The sequence below is a fragment of the Schistocerca nitens genome, chromosome 4 (assembly GCF_023898315.1).
Source record: "Schistocerca nitens isolate TAMUIC-IGC-003100 chromosome 4, iqSchNite1.1, whole genome shotgun sequence".
Taxonomy (NCBI): domain Eukaryota; kingdom Metazoa; phylum Arthropoda; class Insecta; order Orthoptera; family Acrididae; genus Schistocerca; species Schistocerca nitens.
Window position 1 is genome coordinate 596,546,183 of NC_064617.1, and position 26,738 is coordinate 596,572,920.

The following is a 26,738-nucleotide window of genomic DNA, read 5'->3' on the forward strand; positions in this document are numbered from 1 at the left end:
ACCCAACGTGCTCTAGAAGGTGTAAGTCAACTACCCTGGCCAGCAAGATCTCCGGATCTGTCCCCCATTGAGCATGTTTGGGACTGGATGAAGCGTCGTCTCACGCGGTCTGCACGTCCAGCACGAACGCTGGTCCAACTGAGGCGCCAGGTGGAAATGGCATGGCAAGCCGTTCCACAGGACTACATCCAGCATCTCTACGATCGTCTCAATGGGAGAATAGCAGCCTGCATTGCTGCGAAAGGTGGATATACACTGTACTAGTGCCGACATTGTGCATGCTCTGTTGTCTGTGTCTATGTGCCTGTGGTTCTGTCAGTGTGATCATGTGATGTATCTGACCCCAGGAATGTGTCAATAAAGTTTCCCCTTACTGGGACAATGAATTCACGGTGTTCTTATTTCAATTTCCAGGAGTGTATTTGTGATAGGCAGATTCTAGATCGGTTCCATCAATCACCACCAAGCTTTTAGGAGTCAGAAGGCCCCTTAGTATTTGTTAGTATGGAAGAAAGTCTGAATTGAGCTAATCAGTCAGTTTATGTTGTCTTTGGTTTTCAACACGCAACGGTTCTCAGGGTTGTATCAACCAAGTTTCCGAGTTTTTCTACAGCCTTAGATACAGAAGTACTTGAAAGTTCAATTAATAGGGCCCTCCTAAGAAATTATAGAAATTCATGTTGGATTCCCACTTTATATACAATTTCGGAAACGAGTCTTTCGAGTCAAACTTAGTTTTCGAACAGTTTCTATTTTGGAACAGATAAAAAACTGTACGTATTTAATACAATGTTATTCTAGTTTGCGTATGAACAAAACAAATCAAGCTGCATGCAGACAGAAACAGTAACAGACTGTACTAACCACAACGCATGAGAAATTCCAACTGTGTGTGATTCGAGAAGATAGTATAAAAGTAATGAATTACTTGCCATCAATTGGGTATCCTCCCATACTTCTTGATTCTTGAGGTGAACAATGTCTTCTGTATAATCGCTGCCTTGTGAGGTAAAGACGGGCCAGAGGCTTCATCGGAGTTCCAGATTCGTCATAAAACGGTGCCTCCTCGTCGTTAGGGAAGCTGGACGTGATGCGTCGGATCACGTCTTGCGGAACGGTTGGCATGTTGGGCGACTGCAGGAAATAATGAGGAGACATTGCGACAAAAATCTAAAAAAAAAAAAAAAGAAAAAGCATAAAGCTCTGAAAACAGAAATTTACTCACTGTATATGTGACTCCACTATCTGTTCCTATGTCCCACGGATACAAATTTAACTCCAAGTTTTCTACCCAGCTACAGTTTCTGCAGAGCTCCAGTCCAGCTATACCAACAATCCAATCAGGCGATGGATCTGAAAAAAAAAGGAAAATAATAATTACCTACAATAGTTAAACTTCCGCAGCGCACAGGATATTTATTAATACAGATAGTGATACCATAGTTATGACCCATAAATAAAAACAGGGAATATATTGTACAATAAGTTCATAATTTGTAGCAAGAAGAAAGGACGGAATACAAGCTCAGACTGAAGGAAAAATGGTAAAAGTCATTGGTTGTATCCTTTTTAGTGGATCCATCCTGGTCTTTGCATTAATCGTTATAGGGAAACCATCAAACAGTAAAGCTGGTGTCCCGATGGAAACACAACGCGAGTTGAGTGTTAACCGATGCTCGACATCGGTGGGTAGTCAACGGGAAACGTGTTTTAGACACAGAAAGGAAATATGGCGCAAAATTACATTATACATGTACATCTACGTCATTCAAACGACGCTGTACATTAACATATCACTTAAGTGAAAATAGTCTCTAAACAGTTTCAGGGCAATTTTTAATACTTTCCAATGTATCAGGTGTGACATCGCGGATAGGTCACATCAGGGCCAAACCACACGTGAGCCGGATATGTGCGCCACGTGCAGGCCGAGGTACGGCCTGTCTCGGGATTGCTCGAGTCTTCTCACAAGGGGTACACTTCGATTTTGATCGTCTTTGAGTATGTTTTAGTGTAGAGCGAAATAAGAAACCCAATTTTTTTTACACTTGCCCATACGCCCTTTAAGGGGGTGAAACACCCGTTAAAAGAATTTCAGTTTAATATTTCTGAGTGAATTGCGCTGTAACGATGATACACATGAAAAAAAAATCAAATAAAAACTATGGTTTTTAATGTACCCTACAATGGTGCAGCCAGATTTGCAGAAAAAGTAATTTTTTTCGAAATACCCTCTCCCCCATTGTTTTATTTTTCATTTCGACTTTTGACTAATAGTAAAACGTATAGCATCACTTACACCAAATTAAATCATATATAATGAAGTGTTACCCCAAATACGCATTTGTCAGAAATAAGGCAGTAACTCTCTGGATAGCGTACATTCAGTATTGTTCTGACCAGAACAATTGTGCGCCTTTCTCATTATTTACAGGTTTACAATAATGTTACGACAATAATATATAAACATTTTCAAGTATAACATAATTAAGTCTGAAAAGGTTGCAAGTTGAAAATAAAAAAAATAATAAAGTAGTACACCAAATGTAAAAAGATGCACACAAATACAACACACAGTATTTTATATTCCATAAAATTAAATGAATGTATAAATAAAGACCAATATATGTAGCATACAACTTAGAATGTCATTATTATTAAACAACCCAACATGACAGTAGGCTCTGCAGCGGACACATATTGGGCACACGTACAGCGACATAGAGTTTTTCTTCCTTATTTATGACAAATGCGGCTTTGGAATACCAATTCATCATTTTACGATTAAAAGTGGTGTTAACGTTTTGCTGTTAGTCAAATGTCGAAATGGAAAATAAAATAGTGCGGTGAGAGGATCTGGATGAAAATGAGTTTTTCGAGAAATCTGGGTGCACTGTTGTAGCGTACATGAGAAACCACAAAACTTCTACTTCAAGTTTTTTATTTCTGTTAACCGTGTCGAGGGTATTCATTCAGTAATATTAAACTGAAATTTTTTCAAGTGGGCCTGTAGGTGTCTCTTATTTTTCTCTTTGCTACAACACATTCAAAGCCAAACAAAATCGAAGTGTATCCCTAGGGTAGGTTCACTTGTCCAAAGTAGGCAGTAGAGTGCGATATTTCATTTAGTATTACGGTGTGGCATGTTTCAGTCAGCACGAAATTCTTCAGTTCGAAAGAATCGTGGTGTCAGAGCTGTGTACCAATCGCTATTTGTTCGTGGTGTAAAGGAAGTTCAAATGTCCAGTGGCTGTTTGGACAAGAAGCCTTTAAAACTAAATAGGAATGACAGAAGAGAAGGATTTGAATTCTCAATATTTTTTATGCAGTCGCACGATCGACGGGTACCGCAGATTTGCTGTGAAACGACACTACAACACCGTGAGGAAGGAATCTGAATATTTAATTGGCGATGAAAGAGCAGTACATCAAGAAGTACTTTGCGCTAAATTTGCAGGCGTGGAGCACGTGATGAAATTTGTGGTGCGAATAGTAATTTTTCTGATTACGCTCGCGTTACTACATAGTAAGTTGAAGCATTTTTCGATGGAAATGAATAGGGAGTATAGAGACTATACAAAACAAAGAAAAAATGCCGTACTTGGAGGTCGGCATGCGATTCCTCATCCAGGTTCACGACAAAAGTTTCTCTAGCAAAATCAGATTTGGTGCACTTTTAAAACATGTGTAAAAAAGAGGAGCTGGCAATACTGTCACATAGTGCAGCGCATCGAAATCTAGAGAGGAACGTGTATCACCCCACACTACCGTACCAGCAATCGTAGCTCACAGAGTACACTGCAACCCCACATCCGCCATGGGACTATGATTCGAATTATCGTCAGGATACTTTTTAATTTTGTGGACGTTCCTAGTTCTCTCTGTTTATAAACAGGACATCATTTCGTCATAAGACAATAGCCTATCACATGACAGTGGGATCCATGAAACTGCATGCATCTGTATATTAAGCGCAGGGCGGCTTCCCCATGGAGTTCAAAAATGATGAATACGTCGATATGCTTTCGGTGCCGGGTGCATCCGAGAACAAAGTTGCTGCTGCTACTTGTGTGTATGCTGCACGATGCCCTCAGAGACGCCATCCCGATAAGAATGATTTTTGTCACTTGGAGCAACGCCTTCGGGAATCAGGTAACCTTCGTCCTCAAGTAATGGGTACAGGTCATCCTAGGACTAGACGTACTCCACAAACAGAGGACGCGATTCTTGAAACCGTTCACCAATCACATCGGCGAAGTACACGTGATATTGCAAGGGAGTTCCGGATACCGCAAAGACTGGTTGTTGAGATGTAATTAAACGTTAACACCAGCGTCCATAAGACTGCATTCGAAGTTTTGTGAAGCGTTTTTGCATCAAATGGAAGACAGCGAACATTTTGTAAATAATTTGATATGGACTGACGATCTAGATTCACTCGTGAAGGTATTTTAAACATCCATAACAGCCACTACTGGTCGGAACACAACTCACATGTCACGCATTAAGATGGCCTTCCGGCACGCTTTGCCATAAACTTATGGACTGGAATCGTAAGAAGAGTGCTTTTGGGTCCTTACCTACTGCTGGGAAAGCTGAATGCACCCCTGTACCATACGTTTCTTTGCAATATTTCGTCGGACTCATAAGAAAACGTTCCACTTGATATTCGGTGACAGCCATGGTTTCAGCGTGATGATGCACCGTCACTCTTTCGAATGAATGTGCGTAATTGCTTAAATGAAGCACTTACAGGGAAATGGATTGGCCGTGGAGATTCAATGGCCTGGCCTCCACGTTCCCTGGACTTTAATCCACTAGATTTTTATTTGTGGAGGTACTTAAAGGAGTAAATTTATAGTACTCCACCCATGGATGTACACGACATAATACAGTAGCTTGCTCTCGTGCCGCTTCGGCAATGATAGATGCAGGTGTGCTGCATAGGGTCCAATAAAGCATGACGTAGAAGGTGACGAAGTGTCTGAAAATGCAGGGTGATCGCTTGGAACATCTTCCCTAAAGTGAACACTGCTCGTATGTGTATCTACAGGCCGTGTGAAGATAAGCCTGGACGTCAAATGTACAGAATAGAATTACTGTGCATAGTATAATGTGCAATATACTATAGCCTACCTATTGTGCTTTTTGTATCTCCTGGATGCAGACGATGTTACTGTAACCACTGTTGGCTTTATTTGTGTCATGAATGATACAAAGTGGTCGTTTATGGCTGCAAGAAGTTCGTGTTATATCTTAATGTTTAAAAAAAGGTAACAGTAACAGAAAGAATGCACAAGATACCGCATTATGGAGGTGTAAACTGGAAACAATTTGATGCTTTAACAGAAAAAAAAGTTTGTCGCGAATGCGTCTCGAACATCGGCGAGTCTGTATATTCGTTTACCATGGGTTTACCACGTCTCTGATTTTTTAAACTCTCATTTTGTTCGTTGCATTTATTCGGGACGGACGTCCCATGACGCTAGTTCAATTTCATCGTTGATCCATTCCCTCAGTTTTTTTTTTTATTTCGGAGGGCAGCTGACACTCTGACCGAACAAGATGAGCTACGGCGCCGGATCTCAGTGAGGTCATGGGACAGCTTCGGCACAGTACAGAGTACATGCTACCCTTTCTTCGCCATGCTGAACGCAGTTAAAGAGCTACTAGAGCCTCGTTTTTAAATAAAATTTCTGTTAAACGTGATGGCAGGGCTAAGTTTTGCTAGACACCCTTTTGTCTTAAACTGGGATGAGGAATCGCATGCTGACCGCCAAGTCCGACCCTTTTTCTTCACTCTGTGCATTACACCCAAGTATTTCTCAAATAATGGAGCACGCCAGGAATGAGTTGGTTTACAACCTGCTATTGTTGGAAAAAAAAGGATGGCGTTGATGGCCGGGTATCCCCACCTTGTGCAATTCGGCCGCTGAGTTGGAAATCTTTGCAGTTAACGCCACAATGGGTTACTTGTAAGATGACGAGAACACCCCGCTGTCCCCAAGAGGAGGAAAACACCGACCCACCTGGGAATCGAACTTAGGCCAGCTGCATGGAAGTCTGATGCGCTGAGAAGGCAGCTAAATGGGCGGACGCTATTGTTGAAGTTATGAAGGAAAAGGAAAGCAGGACCGAAAATTAGAAAACTCAGAATGGATTGCCGACTGTGTATTTTAAGTGGACTTGGGAAGTGGAGTGCATACTGCCCACAGCGCAAGGTGAGAAACAACTTATTTCAGATTTGAAGGGGATGCAATAAAAAAGAAAATCACATTACCTAAGGGACAAATTCTGATAAAAAAAACACTGTTTTTTTTTACTAAGCTCACTGTCGTGAAAGAAAACGTGAGTTCTGAATAATTTATTGCGATCTTGAAAGAATTATAAGGATAGTTTTCTGAACATTCTCAGGTCACTGCCAATCTTACGTTTGTTTCGAACTGTTTTCGAGACCATTTGCCATTTCAGTTGAACGTGCCCCTATGTATGTGCAAATGGAAAAGATAGATCTGTGATGTAGTTCCCATGTGAAAGGCAATTTCTTTCGTGTTAAAACTGGCAAGGATTCAGGACTCTACGTTGTTTTCATCAGGAAGAGCTTGCACGTCTCTGTAATGAAGATGCAAACAGCATAAAAATATTTCGATCGACAACTGTCTGTAAAAGATTCTTTCTTAAATTAAGGCCTATGTTTAGCACTAGTGGACTTCTCTTGGCCAGAAACGTCCTTTTTGACTGTGCTAATCTGCTTTTCATGTCCTCCTTGCTCCGTCCGTCATTGGTTATTTTGCTGCCTTATCGTCGATATCATAACCTTAGAATTTTAGTTCTGCTTTTGAAGCTTTCTTTTATTTCCATCATTGCTTCTTCAATATATAGATTGAACAGCAGGAGCGAAAGACTACATCCCTGTCTTACATCCTTTTTAATACGAACACTTCGTTCTTGGTCTTCCACTCTTGTTATTACTTCTTGGCTCTAGTACATGTTATATATTTCACGTCTTTTCATATGGCTTACACCCATTTTCCCCAGAACTTCGAACATCTTGCTCCATTTGACTGTATCCAGCAATTTCTCCAGGTCGACAAATCCTATGAATGTGTCTTGATTTTTCTTTAGTCTTGCTTCCATTATCAACCGCAACGTCAGAATTGCCTCTCTCGTGCCTTTACCTTTTCTGAAGCCGAACTGATCGTCATCTACCACATCCTCAATTTTCTTTTCCATTCTTTTGTATATTATTCTTGTCAGCAACTTGGATGCATGAGCTGTTAAGCTGACTGTACGATAACTCTCGCACGTGTCAGCTCTTGCAGTTTTCGGTATTGTGTGGATGGCATTTTTCCGAAAGTCAGTTGGTATGTCGCCAGACTCATACATTCTACACATCAATGTGAATAGTCTTTTTGTTGCTACTACCCCCCAATGATTTTAGAAATTCCGATGGAATTTTATCTATCCCTTCTGCTTCATTTGATCTTAACTCTTCCAAGGCTCTTTTAAAAAAATGGCTATGGGACTTAACTTCTGAGGTCATCAGTCCCCTAGAACTTAGAACTACTTAAACATAACTAACCTAAGGACATCACACACATCCATGCCCGAGGCAGGATTCGAACCTGCGACCGTAGCGGTCGCGCGGTTCCAGACTGTAGCGCCTAGAATCGCTCGGCCACACCGGCCGGCAGGCTCTTTTAAATTTTGTTAATAATACTGGATCGCCTATCTCTCCTACATTGACTTCTGTTCCTTCTTCTTTCATATCAGGCGAGTCTTCCCCCTCATAGAGGCCTTCAGTGTGCTCTTTCCACCTATCCGCTCTCTGCTCTGCATCTAACATTGGAACTTCCATTGCACACTTAATGTTACTACCCTCGTTTGTAATTTCACCGGAGATTATTTCGACTTTACTGTATGCTGAGTCAGTCATCCCAACAATAATTTCCTCTTTGATTTCTTCACATTTCTCGTGCAACCATTTCACCTTAGCTTCTCTGCACTTCCTAAGCGACTCGTATTTCTATATTCCTGAGTTTTCCGGAACATTTTTGTACTCCCTTCATTCATCGATCAACTGAAGTATCTTCTGTTACCGATGGTTTCTTCGCAGTCACTTTCTTCGTACCTATGTTTTTCTTTCCAACTTCTGTACTTTCTCTTTATGAGATATCCATTCCTCTTCAACTGAACTGCCTACTGAGATATTCCTTATCGCAATAGCTATTACCATAGAGAACTTCTAGCGTGTCTTTTCATTCCCTAGTAATTCCGTTTCCCAGTTCTTTGAGCAATGATATAAGTAGATTGTAGATATTTGTAGGGTGACTATTGCTAGTTCTGATTTATTTTAGTGCCCCCCTGTAAAGTTACTATTGGACCGAAGCTAGCCGGCCGAAGTGGCCGTGCGGTTAAAGGCGCTGCAGTCTGGAACCGCAAGACCGCTACGGTCGCAGGTTCGAATCCTGCCTCGGGCATGGATGTTTGTGATGTCTGTAGGTTAGTTAGGTTTAACTAGTTCTAAGTTCTAGGGGACTAATGACCTCAGAAGTTGAGTCCCATAGTGCTCAGAGCCATTTGAACCATTTTGAACCGAAGCTAGTTTGCTTTCTTTTTCTTTTTGAAAAGTTAGTCACCCTCAGAAACAACATGTCATTTTATTTTGGAGCTCTCTGTTGTAGTCATTCTAGGTCGCAGTAAGATTATTATATTCGTATAGCGCATGGATGTAATTTTGTATACGTTCTATTGTATATTACTGTTGTTCATTGTGCGGTAATATTATTATATTTCCGTCGGGTTGGTGCATTGTTTTGATGTACTGTATCATTAGATTCGTGAAATTATTGTTCTTGAAATAGAAATGAGAGGAAAAGTTTAATGTTCATATGCGCTCTGGTGTTCTAAAAGGAAATATTAATTACGAGATCTATCTTGCATAACATCCCCCATGAACCATGGACCTTGACGTTGGTGGGGAGGCTTGCGTGCCTCAGCGATACAGATGGCCGTACCGTAGGTGCAACCACAACGGAGGGGTATCTGTTGAGAGGCCAGACAAACATGTGGTTCCTGAAGAGGGGCAGCAGCCTTTTCAGTAGTTGCAGGGGCAACAGTCTGGATGATTGACTGATCTGGCCTTGTAACATTAACCAAAACGGCCTTGCTGTGCTGGTACTGCGAACGGCTGAAAGCAAGGGGAAACTACAGCCGTAATTTTTCCCGAGGACATGCAGCTTTACATGCAGCTTGACTGTATGATTAAATGATGATGGCGTCCTCTTGGGTAAAATATTCCGGAGGTAAAATAGTCCCCCATTCGGATCTCCGGGCGGGGACTACTCAAGAGGACGTCGTTATCAGGAGAAAGAAAACTGGCAATCTACGGATCGGAGCGTGGAATGTCAGATCCCTTAATCGGGCAGGTAGGTTAGAAAATTTGAAAAGGGAAATGGATAGGTTAAAGTTAGATATAGTGGGAATTAGTGAAGTTCGGTGGCAGGAGGAACAAGACTTTTGGTCAGGTGATTACAGGGTTATAAATACAAAATCAAATAGAGGTAATGCAGGAGTAGGTTTAATAATGAATAAAAAATAGGAGTGCGGGTTAGCTACTACAAACAGCATAGTGAACGCATTATTGTGGCCAAGATAGACACAAAGCCCATGCCTACTACAGTAGTACAAGTTTATATGCCAACTAGCTCTGCAGATGATGAAGAAATTGATGAAATGTATGACGAGATAAAAGAAATTATTCAGGTAGTGAAGGGAGACGAAAATTTAATAGTCATGGGTGACTGGAATTCGTCAGTAGGAAAAGGGAGAGAAGGAAACGTAGTAGGTGAATATGGATTGGGGGGAAGAAATGAAAGAGGAAGCCGCCTTGTAGAATTTTGCACAGAGCATAACTTAATCATAGCTAACACTTGGTTCAAGAATCATAAAAGAAGGTTGTATACCTGGAAGAATCCTGGAGATACTAATAGGTATCAGATAGATTATATAATGGTAAGACAGAGATTTAGGAACCAGGTTTTAAATTGTAAGACATTTCCAGGGGCAGATGTGGATTCTGACCACAATCTATTGGTTATGAACTGCAGATTGAAACTGAAGAAACTGCAAAAAGGTGGGAATTTAAGGAGATGGGACCTGGATAAACTGAAAGAACCAGAGGTTGTAGAGAGTTTCAGGGAGAGCATAAGGGAACAATTGACAGGAATGGGGGAAAGAAATACAGTAGAAGAAGAATGGGTAGCTCTGAGGGATGAAGTAGTGAAGGCAGCAGAGGATCAAGTAGGTAAAAAGACGAGGGCTAATAGAAATCCTTGGGTAACAGAAGAAATATTGAATTTAATTGATGAAAGGAGAAAATACAAAAATGCAGTAAATGAAGCAGGCAAAAGGGAATACAAACGTCTCAAAAATGAGATCGACAGAAAGTGCAAAATGGCTAAGCAGGGATGGCTAGAGGACAAATGTAAGGATGTAGAGGCTTGTCTCACTAGGGGTAAGATAGATACTGCCTACAGGAAAATTAAAGAGACCTTTGGAGAGAAGAGAACCACTTGTATGAATATCAAGAGCTCAGATGGAAACCCAGTTCTAAGCAAAGAAGGGAAGGCAGAAAGGTGGAAGGAGTATATAGAGGGTTTATACAAGGGTGATGTACTTGAGGACAATATTATGGAAATGGAAGAGGATGTAGATGAAGATGAAATGGGAGATAAGATACTGCGTGAAGAGTTTGACAGAGCACTGAAAGACCTGAGTCGAAACAAGGCCCCGGGAGTAGACAACATTCCATTAGAAATACTGATGGCCTTGGGAGAGCCAGTCATGACAAAACTCTACCATCTGGTGAGCAAGATGTATGAGACAGGCGAAATACCCACAGACTTCAAGAAGAATATAATAATTCCAATCCCAAAGAAGGCAGGTGTTGACAGATGTGAAAATTACCGAACTATCAGTTTAATAAGTCACAGCTGCAAAATACTAACGCGAATTCTTTACAGACGAATGGAAAAACTGGTAGAAGCGGACCTCGGGGAAGATCAGTTTGGATTCCGTAGAAATGTTGGAACACGAGAGGCAATACTAACCTTACGACTTATCTTAGAAGAAAGATTAAGAAAAGGCAAACCTACATTTCTAGCATTTGTAGACTTAGAGAAAGCTTTTGACAACGTTAACTGGAATACTCTCTTTCAAATTCTGAAGGTGGCAGGGGTAAAATACAGGGAGCGAAAGGCTATTTACAATTTGTACAGAAACCAGATGGCAGTTATAAGAGTCGAGGGGCATGAAAGGGAAGCAGTGGTTGGGAAAGGAGTGAGACAGGGTTGTAGCCTCTCCCCGATGTTATTCAATCTGTATATTGAGCAAGCAGTAAAGGAAACAAAAGAAAAATTCGGAGTAGGTATTAAAATTCATGGAGAAGAAGTAAAAACTTTGAGGTTCGCCGATGACATTGTAATTCTGTCAGAGATAGCAAAGGACTTGGAAGAGCAGTTGAACGGAATGGACAGTGTCTTGAAAGGAGGATATAAGATGAATATCAACAAAAGCAAAACGAGGATAATGGAATGTAGTCAAATTAAATCGGGTGATGCTGAGGGGATTAGATTAGGAAATGAGACACTTAAAGTAGTAAAGGAGTTTTGCTATTTAGGGAGTAAAATAACTGATGATGGTCGAAGTAGAGAGGATATAAAATGTAGACTGGCAATGGCAAGGAAATCGTTTCTGAAGAAGAGAAATTTGTTAACATCGAGTATTGATTTAAGTGTCAGGAAGTCGTTTCTAAAAATATTTGTATGGAGTGTAGCCATGTATGGAAGTGAAACATGGACGATAACCAGTTTGGACAAGAAGAGAATAGAAGCTTTCGAAATGTGGTGCTACAGAAGAATGCTGAAGATAAGGTGGGTAGATCACGTAACTAATGAGGACGTATTGAATAGGATTGGGGAGAAGAGATGTTTGTGGCACAACTTGACTAGAAGAAGGGATCGGTTGGTAGGACATGTTTTAAGGCATCAAGGGATCACAAATTTAGCATTGGAGGGCAGCGTGGAGGGTAAAAATCGTAGAGGGAGACCAAGAGATCAATACACTAAGCAGATTCAGAAGGATGTAGGTTGCAGTAGGTACTGGGAGATGAAGAAGCTTGCACAGGATAGAGTAACATGGAGAGCTGCATCAAACCAGTCTCAGGACTGAAGACCACAACAACAACAACATCTTGCATAATCACCAGATAAATTCCACTACACACAAATCCTGAGTCACAATTTAAGGAAGAAATTTTTGAGAACGGACCTTAGAAGCACGGCACTGTACGTAACTGAATCATAGACTGTGGGAAAACCGAATATGAAGGGATCTGAAGCGTTCGAGAAGTGCTGCTAAAGAAAGATTGTTGAAAATTTTGCAGACAGGTAAGTATCGAAATGAAGAGGTTCTCCGCAGAATCGGTGAACTCACTCTAGTCGCTACTTGGCCATTGCATCCATGGTCTTTTCTATGCAGTTAGTGACAATGATGCTGCTTTAACTACCGAGAGAATTTTATTCAACTTTATTTATCTGTTTTAACATAATGATAGTTTCTGGTCGTGACCAGGGAAAGTATCACAAAACATTCAAAATCCAGCTCGCACTGGGTGATTGGGTAGCTGCATTTCTCACGTTGATGGGTCGGAACTCCTAGATACCTCTTTCTCCTGTGGCCCAAAATCGACTCTAAGTTGGATCCCGGCTGTAGCCAGTCGAAATATTCTTATAAAATTCAATCTTTGTTTGGGAAATGCCCCTTGATGTTATTAAGAAATTTCCACTATCTTGGAGAACAGCTACTAGCTCTTTTGTATGCCACCTGGAAATCCTCCTGATAGTTACCCATACTTTACTTACGGATTTGAATCTACTATCCTCAGGAACTGTTGTTACAAGCCATTCATACTCACTTAAATTGTTCTGCTTACTTTTATCCTTTCCACGTGATAGGCTGCGAGGCTTTCAGCCATGAATCATCGCTTAAACTTTCGCATTGCCAGCAGTATTCCCTTACGTGCAGCGCACTGTTTGTCATTCCTTCAAGGAGCAGGTAACCTTTTACATTTTCCTGATTCTAGGATGAACGCATCACTGTAGCTGTAATGTTACACGCACAGTTATAGGTATTTTTTAAGCTGTTCAAAACCACTGAACTGCCCGAAAGCGGGCATCGCTCGTTTAGCACTCATATCGGCGACGTCCTTTCGAGATTTTTCTTGCAAATTGTGAGGTGTATATCTACAGACGAAGCTATATCAATATTAAAATAACTAACGTCATACATGAACGTGATACCATCAGTTTGTGCGAGGCCCTCAAGTACTCGATCTCGGGGACAGGTAGTGGAAGAGCCCCGTCATGCAATATTTGCCTTGAAATCTCCTAAAACGAGGAAAGGATGCTTGAATTCACAATAAGTTTTTTGAGGGTCTTCTTATCAGGTTTGAGTGGTGGGAGGCACGTAACGTGAGCATGAGCGTGACAGGCTTGTAGTAATGAAATTAAGACACAGATGAAGAGTCGTGGGTATCGCTGACAAACACTGCTATTCTACTCATTGCCCTGTCACTGGCAACGTCGTCTTTTCTGCTGTGACAATAGCCTGCAAGTACAGGATAGTAAGTATGTTTCGTTTCTAGTAGATACAGGCAGAGAATTATTTCCTGTACGAGGAAGGAAGGAAAGAAGACGTGGTTGTCGATATCGAGGTCATTAGAGACTGAGTGTAAAGGATGGGGAAGGAAATCGGCTGTGCCATTTCAAAGGACACATTGCGACATTTGCCTGGAGCGATTTAGGAGGATTACGGAAGACCTAAATCTGGATGGCCGGACGTGGATGTGAACCGTCATCCTCCCGAATTCGAGTCCAGAGTGCTAACCACTGCCCCACATCGCTCCCCTGTGTTCCTCAACCCATTAACATTAGCCTGGAGTATGGAAGCCATGCTAATGGAAATGTTTGTATTTGCCTTTCCCTCGGAATTCCGGATAGCAGGCCTGTATGGTGGCACACTTCAGCCTCTAATTCTTCTGAATGTATGTGCTCATCGGATTCATCGGGAACAACTATCTTAGGATGGTGTAAAGTTTATTGGAAAACTTCTCGTTTGTTGCTGCTTTTCAACTCCATGTTTTCTTTCCTGTGGTGATGCTCAAGTTCCATACGTGGATTTTGTTTTCCTGTCTGTTCAGAGGAAGTGGAAGATCGTCAGCTTTGTGCTGGCTGTCCCTTGATCATAAGCAGTCTTTTTAAAATTTCCGCACATTGTCCGTGCCTTGCCCAGAATCTTGCGCCTACATTCTTCATACTTAAATCATCTTAACGGGCTGCGTACGTCAATTCTAGTTATAAAGTAAATTAAATAATTAATTATGGTTTTCTGTGAAGATATTTCAGTAAAGCAGAATAATGTGCTCAAAGGAAAGTGATTTAATCCAACCTTGAACGCCACCACATCATTTATATGACATTTAAGTGCTCTACTTGTTTTTTTAACAGATGTATACCCATGTAGCTGTCTCCTCCGTGTACTAAAATTAACCCATAGAAAATGTTTTCGGTCCTAGTCTTATACTGATTTTCCGAAATCACTAAAGGAAAATGCTGGGATGGTTCCTTTGAAACGACACAGCCAATTTGCTTCCCCATCCTTAAACCAATTAGAGCTTGTGCTCTGTCTCTAATGACCTCAATGTCGAAGGGACGTTAAACCTTAATTATATGAAGATGGTATCTGTTCTTTCGGACATGTCCGAAAGAACATATACCATCGGTGACCATTCAGCGCTCTAGAATGAAGTGGAACACTGAACTGTATGTAGTGGGTCTTATAAAATTCTATGACAACCCATTGGTCTTAATCGACCTGTTCAGTGAGTGGGCTGTAACTACTTTTATTATTCTGCTTGTATGATTTGGAAAAAGGAGAAATTTTGTCATTTTGTGAAGATGCAAGTACAGGTTTTATGTGAGACGCAACATACGATACCAAAGAGAACCATGTGGTACACCACGTGAGATACCTTCAAACTCTGACTGCCTGCCGCTATGTCATAAACATGGAACAGATTTATTGCTTTCTGTCATTCAAATAAGATAAAAGCCATGTTGCTGGTATGTGTACTATTCCATAATATTTCACCCTTGGCAATGAGTTAACAAGGTTCACACAATCAAAAACTTTAGTCAGTTCACGTAATATTTACAGTGGTAGTGCTTACTGTTTAATCGATTTAGTGTGACATATGTAAAAATAAATATGGCCTGTCCAGTTGCCAGTCTTTTTTAAATCCAAACTATTGCTGCTGAATAATATTCCTGTCCTAACTTTCCTTCCAAATGCTGATCGCTGTAAAGTCTGTGAGCATCGCTCTTTTTATATTTGAATACCTTACAAATATAAGCGACAACTCTGCTTTGTCCATATTTGAAATCAATGATTAAATTTCGTATCTTACATCTACATACTTCACAAGCTGCTGTTTATCCAAACAAACAAAAATTTCATCGATTCTATTTTTTAACCAGCTAACATTCTGATAAAGTAATTTCACTTTACCCCTATGTATTAAAACTGAAAGTAACAAGTTAAGTGGAGTTTGGAAGAGTTACTGTGTGTATTACCTTCTCTTGTTCATTCAGTTTTTACGATACAAATTGGATCAGACGATCTCAACGTTTAAATCTCAGTCCATTCTCAGAAACTTTTAGGTGCACCTTCTACAAAACTTCCAGTATACCCGTACATTTAAATTGTAGCCATTAAGTGTATCATATGAGAAGTGATAAATTCACACAGCCATACTTACTTATTTTTGATACAATGGACACCAGGTGATGTCTCCTGTCGACACGGAAGCCTGAAAATGTTTTCCCTGTCACTTCAGGGAAGCTTAGGCCACGCGCTTTTATAATAGTGCGTATTTCGTGACTCTAAAAGAAAACAACGTATCATTTATTAATGCAGGTTTCGACTCAAATAGAAAAGGCATTTAAGATTACATTTAGTGAATCATAAAACAGAGGAGATGTATTTTCTGTGATCTGTTAATATCTGACGTATTATAACTCACATGCAATGTCTTCTGAAACTGGTCTGATTCAGATTAAAAGTAACCGACCAAAATGTTGTTGGATTCAACGTTACTTCGCATCCAGAATTCGACTCGAGCATCTGAGAAACTGTGTAATCATGCTCGTTGATTCCTATTCTTGAATTTCATTACAGTGAGGTTGGTGGAAGGTACCAAAGGTCATAAAAAATATACTATTCTGAATATAAATCTCAACGTCACAATTTAGGCACTGCATCACAGAAAATGCGCGGTTAGTCACTCTGTAATGTCTATGTTATTTGTCGAAATATCTGTAATCCGTTAGTAGTACTAAGAAGTATTGTTTATGTGATGCATTGCATTTAAAATATTTTTTAATTCCATTGATGGCAATAAAACAAGACATCAGTTACGTGTTACACGGAATTTACTTGGGGCGTCCGCATGTTAAAAGACAACAAGAGAACCTTTTGTGGTGGTTAGTCATGATTAAAAACATTGTGGACATTATTATTACTGTCCTTAATGTCTCTAATTTCTCCTTTGCTGTCGGAGTACATGCTACTAAGCCGACATCATCCAGCTGCTACCCTAAGATTTTAGGGAATACTGTAACATTTATAACATTTACCACAAATATCGAATGAGTTTACTAAAACCCGACAGCGCAATAGCTGATCAAATTAAAAGGATCGACTTTCTCATAAAATCAGTAGACGATTTGAAGGAACCAATTCAACACTATTTTATTTCAGCGCTAATTTTGTCATCTTGCTTTTGAAAAGAAACAGGCGTACTTGGCCATTTGTTGACGTATTGTTTGTTGTATTTGGTCTCGGGATATCGGCCGAGGTTTGTTTAGCGATTTTTCTAACCAACAATGGGCGGTGAACCTTTGAAAATGCCAGACACCCGCGCAGCGAAACGTCTGTCTAAGATTCCGAGACAAAAATCAACAGGCAATATGTCATAACAGAAAGATTTACTCTTACAAGTCGCTCAGCCCTGTTCTTATTTTTTGCTGTACCACGATGAGCCGTGGCGGCTCATTTCATTAACTACAGGGTGTACGAAAAGACTTTCCCTGATTACATAAATTGATAACTCATGCTAGAAGTAAGATACAAATATGAAACTTGTGTCGAATTGTTTACAACTATCAAAGTTTTTTTTCTGTTTTAGGTTCGCAGTACGTAAGTAGTGGATCAGGTGCAGTGCCCAAGAAGCCATGTTAACCAATCGGGAGAAGGCACAGTGTGTCCTGTGGTACCATGATACATGATCACCAACGACAATGTAGAGACACTTCCAGACAACATTTGGAAGGAGTCCACCTGATGTCAAGAGCATTAAAGCCTGATATGATAAGTTCAAGAACACAGGATCGGTTGCTTCTTTTCTGCGAAGTCCGAAGAAATCGGTGCGCAGGGCCTCACGTGAATTACTGATGCCGAAAGCTCTCTCCATGACATTTTACACTAACGTTTATTGTATCGTGCATACAAAGTGCAAATCGTTCAGGCCTTGTTGCCCAATGTCAGTACAAGTCGATATGACTTTTCGGTCGAAATGCTATCATGTATTGAGGACGATGATGGTTATCTCAGACGAATTGCCTTTTCCGACGAAGCGACCTTTTCTGTCAGTGGAGTAGTGAATCGCCATAATGTGCGCATTTGGGGTTCGCAACCCCCTGGCGAGGTCATGGAGTGCACCAGAGGCAGTCCAAAGGTGAATGTTTGGTGCGCGCAATTGCACGATCGAATTATCGGGCCATTCTTCTTCACTGAGGCTACCATCACATCTGCAGTGTATCTGGACATTTTGCTACTGTATGCTGTTCCTCAGCTGCTTCAGTATCACCCCAATGTCTTGTTTCAGCAAGACGGCGCACCGCCTCATTGGGATTTGGACGTCCGTGCCTATCTCGATATGACCTTTCCTGGGCTATGGTCGTGATGGGCCAACGGTTTGGCCTTCACGCGCTCCTGACATAACCCCATTAGACTTCTTTATATGGGGTTATGTCGAGGACGAGGTCTACCGAACACGTGTACCAGATCTTTAAACCCTGCGGCAACGGATAACCACAGTCGTTGAATCGATCCCTCCAGCGATATTGGCTAATGTGTGGACGGAAATTGAATATCGCTTAGATGAGCTACGTGCTACCAAGGGTGCTCATGTGGAAGTTAACTGATGTGTGAAAAAACTTTGATAGTTTCATATTTGTATCTTACTCCTAGCCTTTGTTATCAATTTATGTAATCAGGGAAAGACTTTTCGGACACCCTGTATAACTTTTAGCTGGCGTCTCACCTGGGGACGAGGGGACGAGGTGTTACTCCCTTGTCGGGTTATGGCTGCCTCGCCTAGTCTTCAAAAGCGGCCGCTAGAATCGGGTCCTGAGAGAGAGAGAGAGAGAGAGAGAGAGAGAGAGAGGGGTCTCCAAAGAGCGCGGCGTAGGCAGTTGACGGGAGTTTTCGCACTTTTTGGAGCTGGAGGCAGCAGCAATATTTGCAGCATTGCAGCAACACACACGCAGTGCTGATCGGCACGTCTTTTCTGGGCCGTTGTCCACTCTTCTTCCCCAGGACTGGGCAGAAGGCAAAGGGGTGGTTCGCTTATCTCGTGCGCAACTAGTTGTTCAGCTCAGTGCACCGATTTCCCGCTCTGCAAGATGTTTGACGACATACTGGCATTTATGTTCATTGAGTCCTCGTGCACGCCTTATACTTGGCCCTATGATTTTAGGAATAGTGTAATACCCTGTCTGCTCTGTGTGCTTTTGAAGTAACTCATCTTCATCTGCTGGTCAGCGTTCTCTCTCGAAAGATCTGCCACGGTTAGTGATGTTATGGTTATTAATGTGCCCAGTTGTCGCCCTTAGCTATATAAGAGGCCTGCGTCGTATCTAGATCTTTTTTTTTTAAATTTGTGTTTGTTCTAAAATTCTGATCCAAGAGAACCAGTTGTTCTAAGTTTTAATGTTTGTTTTGATGTGTTGGATACTGGTGGGCTCTCTGGTATTACTATTATCCAACGCTTCTGAGCATGTTGTGAACTCCTGCTACTGCTTAGATCTTAGCGAGTTGTTTATTATATTTCTTCCTGGAAGAATTATGCTTTAACAGTGATTGCACTTATAGTTGATATGCCCTAGCAAATAAGCGTAGCTAACAGGACTACAGAAAGGGAGCTGAAATTTCTTCCAGGAAGAAATACTCTCCACACAGCCACGTGGGGCAGTCGTGCGGTCCAGGGAACCTTGTCATGGTTCGCGCGGCTACCCCCCGTCGGAGGTTCGAGTTCTCCCTCGGGCATGGGTGTGTTGTCCTTAGCCTAGGTTAGTTTAAGTTAGATTAAGTAGTGTGTAAGCCTAGGGGCCGATGACCTTAGCAGTTTGGTCCCATAGGTACTAACCACAAATTTCCAAATTTACTCTCCCAACAGCTTTGTAATAAGTGTCTAACTGGACTTACTTGCTGCCGTGTGCACGGCCCTCGAGCATTTCCTAAAGCGGCTTGCTGCTTGTTTGCAGTCGCGCGTCCTGCCTGTTTACGCTCGAGTTGAGAATCATATTTTATCTGACTTCTTCTGTAAACGAAGTTTGCTGTCGGCCAGTAGGCCTCTGATTAACTGGCATTGCACAGGAGATTTTCTCCTTAGTGTTCAGTACGTACTGTATTCTTGTTGTAAGTTTTGTTATAAATTTTTTGTGTAAATCTTTTGGGTAATCCCTAGGTTATCTTAATATTTATTCTTTGGTGGTCTGCCTAATGTATTGGACTTGAATTCACTTGAAGAAATTTATCTAGAACTGTTTTAATTATTTTAATTGGATGGTTTATTTAAAATTTTATACTTTAAAAGTTTTTAGAAAGGCCAATATCGTTAAGGTCTTATTTCTTGAATTTGTTTTAGGTTACTATTGTAATTTAATGGCTGTCTCACTCACCATTTTGAATGCCTGTAACGGCAAATAAACTTAAATTTTCCTACCTGTTTTTCAAAGAGGACCTGTTGTTGTGAAAGAAAATATATAAAAATAAATGTTGTCCAAGGTTAAATGATGTTAGTTTAAGGGGTTTGTCCTTCGATGTCATTTCGCTGATCCTGGTAACTTCCGATGTCACTGGTAGCCACAGAGCGTGGTTGCGTTCTTGTTGGCTAATCCCGGAGGGAGGGGGGCGAGTATTGTCTACCCCTGTTAACATCATTTGTCCTTTTTAAGTGTAATATTTGTGAAAGATTTCGATTTGCTTCCGAGAACCATGGCATGTTGAGGCAGGGAGTCGTGCAGGCATACGCTATCTAAAATGCAAACATCTTAAATACGAACTGCACATTCGTCGTACACCTGTCGAGGGCGGTGTTTCAGATCTGGCAGCAGGGTTGCGTGCGGCACTGAGTGAGCTTTCCCACATTTCATCCGAAACGATCAGTGAGGTAGGTGCCGCTGGTTTCACCATTTGTTTAACTTTGGATGAATTATTTCAAAATATCAAATTCTTAGAGGGTAACATCTACATCTACATCTATACTCCGCGAGCCACCTTACGGTGTGTGGCGGAGGGTACTTATTGTACCACTATCTGATCCCCCCTTCCCTGTTCCATTCACGAATTGTGCGTGGGAAGAACGACTGCTTGTAAGTCTCCGTATTTGCTCTAATTTCTCGGATCTTTTCGTTGTGATCATTACGCGAGATATATGTGGGCGGTAGTAATATGTTGCCCATCTCTTCCCGGAATGTGCTCTCTCGTAATTTCGATAATAAACCTCTCCGTATTGCGTAACGCCTTTCTTGAAGTGTCCGCCACTGGAGCTTGTTCAGCATCTCCGTAACGCTCTCGCGCTGACTAAATGTCCCCATGACGAATCGCGCTGCTTTTCGCTGGATCATGTCTATCTCTTCTATTAATCCAACCTGGTAAGGGTCCCATACTGATGAGCAATACTCAAGAATCGGACGAACAAGCGTTTTATAAGCTACTTCTTTCGTCGATGAGTCACATTTTCTTAGAATTCTTCCTATGAATCTCAACCTGGCGCCTGCTTTTCCCACTATTTGTTTTATGTGATCATTCCACTTCAGATCGCTCCGGATAGTAACTCCTAAGTATTTTACGGTCGTTACCGCTTCCAATGATTTACCACCTATGGCATAATCGTACTGGAATGGATTTCTGCCCCTATGTATGCGCATTATATTACATTTATCTACGTTTAGGGAAAGCTGCCAGCTGTCGCACCATTCATTAATCCTCTGCAGGTCTTCCTGGAGTACGTACGAGTCTTCTGATGTTGCTACTTTCTTGTAGACAACCGTGTCATCTGCAAATAGCCTCACGGAGCTACCGATGTTGTCAACTAAGTCATTTATGTATATTTTAAACAATAAAGGTCCTATCACGCTTCCTTGCGGTACTCCCGAAATTACCTCTATATCTGCAGATTTTGAACCGTTAAGAATGACATGTTGTGTTCTTTCTTCTAGGAAATCCTGAATCCAATCACAAACCTGGTCCGATATTCCGTAAGCTCGTATTTTTTTCACTAAACGTAAGTGCGGAACCGTATCAAATGCCTTCCTGAAGTCCAGGAATACGGCATCAATCTGCTCGCCAGTGTCTACGGCACTGTGAATTTCTTGGACAAATAGGGCGAGCTGAGTTTCACATGATCTCTGTTTGCGGAATCCATGTTGGTTATGATGAAGGAGATTTGTATTATCTAAGAACGTCATAATACGAGAACATAAAACATGTTCCATTATTCTACAACAGATTGACGTAAGCGAAATAGGCCTATAATTATTCGCATCTGATTTATGACCCTTCTTGAAAATGGGAACGACCTGCGCTTTCTTCCAGTCGCTAGGTACTTTACGTTCTTCCAGAGATCTACGATAAATTGCTGATAGAAAGGGGGCAAGTTCTTTAGCATAATCACTGTAGAATCTTACGGGTATCTCGTCTGGTCCGGATGCTTTTCCGCTACTAAGTGATAGCAGTTGTTTTTCAATTCCGATATCGTTTATTTCAATATTTTCCATTTTGGCGTCCGTGCGACGGCTGAAGTCAGGGACCGTGTTACGATTTTCCGCAGTGAAACAGTTTCGGAACACTGAATTCAGTATTTCTGCCTTTCTTCGGTCGTCCTCTGTTTCGGTGCCATCGTGGTCAACGAGTGACTGAATAGGGGATTTAGATCCGCTTACCGATTTTACATATGACCAAAACTTTTTAGGGTTCTTGTTTAGATTGTTTGCCAATGTTTTATGTTCGAATTCGTTGAATGCTTCTCTCATTGCTCTCTTTACGCTCTTTTTCGCTTCGTTCAGCTTTTCCTTATCAGCTATGATTCGACAACTCTTAAACCTATGATGAAGCTTTCTTTGTTTCCGTAGTACCTTTCGTACATGATTGTTATACCACGGTGGATCTTTCCCCTCGCTTTGGACCTTAGTCGGTACGAACTTATCTAAGGCGTACTGGACGATGTTTCTGAATTTTTTCCATTTTTGTTCCACATCCTCTTCCTCAGAAATGAACGTTTGATGGTGGTCACTCAGATATTCTGCGATTTGTGCCCTATCACTCTTGTTAAGCAGATATATTTTCCTTCCTTTCTTGGCATTTCTTATTACACTTGTAGTCATTGATGCAACCACTGACTTATGATCACTGATACCCTCTTCTACATTCACGGAGTCGAAAAGTTCCGGTCTATTTGTTGCTATGAGGTCTAAAACGTTAGCTTCACGAGTTGGTTCTCTAACTATCTGCTCGAAGTAATTCTCGGACAAGGCAGTCAGGATAATGTCACAAGAGTCTCTGTCCCTGGCTCCAGTTCTGATTGTGTGACTATCCCATTCTATACCTGGTAGATTGAAGTCTCCCCCTATTACAATAGTATGATCACGAAACTTCTTCACGACGTTCTGCAGGTTCTCTCTGAGGCGCTCAACTACTACGGTTGCTGATGCAGGTGGTCTATAGAAGCATCCGACTATCATATCTGACCCACCTTTGATACTTAACTTAACCCAGATTATTTCACATTCGCATTCGCTAATAACTTCACTGGATATTATTGAATTCTTTACTGCTATAAATACTCCTCCACCATTGGCGTTTATCCTATCCTTGCGGTATATATTCCATTCTGTGTCTAGGATTTCGTTACTGTTCACTTCCGGTTTTAACCAACTTTCCGTTCCTAATACTATATGCGCACTATTTCCTTCAATAAGCGATACTAATTCAGGAACCTTGCCCTGGATACTCCTGCAGTTTACCAATATTACGTTAACTTTTCCTGTTTTTGGTCTCTGAGGACGGACGTTCTTTATCAACGATGCTGATGTTCTCTCTGGTAAGCCGTCAGGTATTTTATCGTTTCGCCCAAGGGGGGGTCCCTCTAACCTAAAAAACCCCCGTGTGCACGCCACACGTACTCTGCTACCCTAGTAGCTGCTTCCGGTGTGTAGTGCACGCCTGACCTGTCTAGGGGGGCCCTACAGTTCTCCACCCAATAACGGAGGTCGATGAATTTGCAACCATTATAGTCGCAGAGTCGTCTGAGCCTCTGGTTTAGACCCTCCACACGGCTCCAAACCAGAGGACCGCGATCGACTCTGGGCACTATGCTGCAGATATTAAGCTCAGCTTGCACTCCGCGTGCGATGCTGGTTGTCTTCACCAAATCAGCCAGCCGCCGGAAGGAACCAAGGATGGCCTCAGAACCCAAGCGGCAGGCGTCATTCGTTCCGACATGTGCTACTATCTGCAGCCGGTCACACCCAGTGCGTTCAATAGCTGCCGGAAGGGCCTCCTCCACATTACGGACGAGACCCCCCGGCAAGCACACCGAGTGCACACTGGCATTCTTCCCCGACCTACCCGCTATTTTCCTGAGGGGCTCCATAACCCGCCTAACGTTGGAGCTCCCTATAACTAATAGGCCCGCCCTCTGTGACTGTCGGGACCTTGCCGGAGAATCGGCCACTGGCCCAACAGGCGAGGCATCCTGTGGTGGCTCGGAAACGATGTCATCACCACTAGGAAGCACCCCGTACCTGTTGGAAAGGGGTAAGGCAGCTGCCACGCGGCCAGATCCCACCTTCGCCTTTCGGCCAGGCACGCGCGAGCCCACCACTGTCCGCCATTCACCCTGGAGTGATGGCTGACCGGTAAGATGCTCACTGCCGGAAGACGCAGCGACATCAGGGGTTCCATGTGATTCCAAGGCCACCGAAGTAGGCATAGGTCTCACCACAGTTGCCCCAACGCCACTACGAGCCGACGCCTGCGCCTCGAGCTCGATGAGCCTAACAGACAAAGCCTCCACCTGCCCCCGAAGAGTGGCCAATTCTCCTTGCGTCCGCTCACAACAACCACAGTCCCTACACATGACTATGTTTACCCTACTCTATACGGTGACAAATTCCCAAGATAATCTTCTGATGAGCTACTCTGATAATCAAGAAACACTCACTGAAATACGAGACGCGAAAACTACGCTAGGTTTTCCCAGAAAAACTATTTAAAAGCTAAGCGCAGCAAATAAGTACAAAATAAATTTCTCTCCTAACGATCAAGAACTGTTAGTTTCTATGCAGAGCAGATAAACACAAATAGAATCCCGTAAGCAAGTGTGTACAATTCAGGCCCAGTTGTGCCATTTCAGTAATCGTGTTGACGACATAACCCACCTTGAACTCGGTGATTTGCAGAAGGGCGTTGTAAAACAGCTAAGCGCTAGGATTAAGGAATTACAGATTATCGCGGGCGAGTTAGGTTTGGAGAGTGAAGGAAGGGCCTAATGGGGAAGAGGGTGTTTTCGTTGATCAGTTCCAGGGTATAAAGGCCGAACCCATGCTCTTGAGGATCTGTCTCAGATTCTTTTGCTAAATTGCCGAATCCTATTTTGTGTTTATTAAATGGTAACACTGGACTGGCGACTGACCAACTGCACCAAACTCCTAAAGTGTTACGGTTAATTGTGACGTTTGAATTACATGCTAACGCCTTGCAGAACTAGCTTTTAGTCATTCTTTCTCTGTTTTATCCTTTGTCTAAGGGTGTGTTAAGTGAGTTGCTGTCACGTGTACTCCGAGAGCGGGGAGATGTGGGGCAGGTTAGATAGAGCCTGTATAATTGAAAGGAAGCTGCCAGCATGTATTAGGAACGAACTTGAGAGCTTGTATTATTGAGCAAGTACAGGCTTCCGATGAAACCTTGTTACAGTAAAATGAAGCGTGTTCGTATTGGTGTCTCGGCTTTGAGTATGAATGTCACCGAACTGGATTGCTTGTATCTCTAACATCTTAAAGGGCTGGGGGGTCTTAGGATCGGTCATGGCTTGTCTTCGCTCGGAAGCTGACCACATTTGCTGAAGTCAATGATTTGGTAACCTCTATGGAAGCCTTTACATTTGCTGACGAGCAGCGTAAACGAAGTGACTGAGAGTCACATGTCTATTCTTATATTAGTGGCAACTATCGCGGCTCAGCTGTTAAATTATCATCTAGTACATAGTGTTTTCGGTGTGGTTCCCGCAGTCACTTAGTGCGGGAGGGACCCGTTGAGCGTAGGCCAAGGCCCAACAGTTGACTACATGGTAAGCGAGTGATAGCTCGAGTGAAAAGGCCCTCGGGTTTTGTGCACGTATTCTCGCTTATGATAAACCGTTCCTCCCTTATGAATGTACCCAAATTAATAGAGAACCCGTTTGTGGTCTGCTTGATTCTGTTTCTTTAATTGACTAAGACTGGTACCTAGAATTTCGACGTTTGTGTAAGTTCACCTCTCTTAGACCACTCTCGTCCTTGCCCCCCAAACCCCTTCCCGCCTCAGAGATGTCGTGTTGGCAATGGGCAGGAGTTGCCTTTGGCAGGTGAGGCGCGAGTTAGCCTGTCGATTCTTGATTTTTCCTAGCTAGTTAAATTGTTAGCTGTGAAGAAATTACCTGTCACCTTGCTTGGATGTGATTTTATCCAGCGTATTAGATTAGTCCTTGATTTTGCCTGCAATACATTTTCCTTTGGGTTTTGCCCGTCAGAGAAGATAGCCTTCCGTACCTGTTCCGCTAGTAGTGTTACCTTTAATACCATGTAGACTGAGCGGACGGAGGTGGATCTTGGTCATCTTAGTGAAACTGAGGCTATGCAGTTAAGGGATCTCTAGGCTCCTCATCGTGTCTCACTACCTAAAATGAAGATTTTAAGGCGAAAGATTGAGATCACTATTCGTGATGCAGTAATTAAACCTTCAACTTCTCCATATGCCTTGCCTACATTTTTGGTGTCTAAGGGACGGGGGGCAGATTTAAGACCGGTTGTTGATTCCAAGATCCTCAATGAAAAAGTCACATTAGAATCAGTTCTCCTTTCGGATCTCCATAACTGTGTTGCTTGGTTTGCTGAAGCCTCCTATTTTTCTGTGCTTAATTTAAATCGGGCTTATTATGAAATGTCCATGAGTGAGGATTCCAAGTCCGGTACAGCCTTCTGTAAGAACTGGAATTGGTAAGAATTCAACCGTGTACCCTTCGGCCTAGCCACTGGAGCTGCCGAGCTTTCACGGGTTTTAGATCATATTTTGGGGGA

General features: G+C 42.2%; 1 protein-coding gene across 1 annotated transcript in view; it reads right to left on the bottom strand.

The window, feature by feature from the left end:
* Positions 1 to 26,738, bottom strand: part of LOC126253374 (spondin-1-like) — a 161,743-nt gene that overhangs the window by 70,870 nt on the left and 64,135 nt on the right. Inside the window, exons 6-8 of the mRNA XM_049954654.1 lie at positions 15,878 to 16,001; positions 1,226 to 1,353; positions 933 to 1,134 (exon numbers count right to left, since the gene is read on the bottom strand). Coding sequence (XP_049810611.1) covers positions 933 to 1,134; positions 1,226 to 1,353; positions 15,878 to 16,001 — 454 coding nt within the window. The remainder of the gene's footprint in view (positions 1 to 932; positions 1,135 to 1,225; positions 1,354 to 15,877; positions 16,002 to 26,738) is intronic.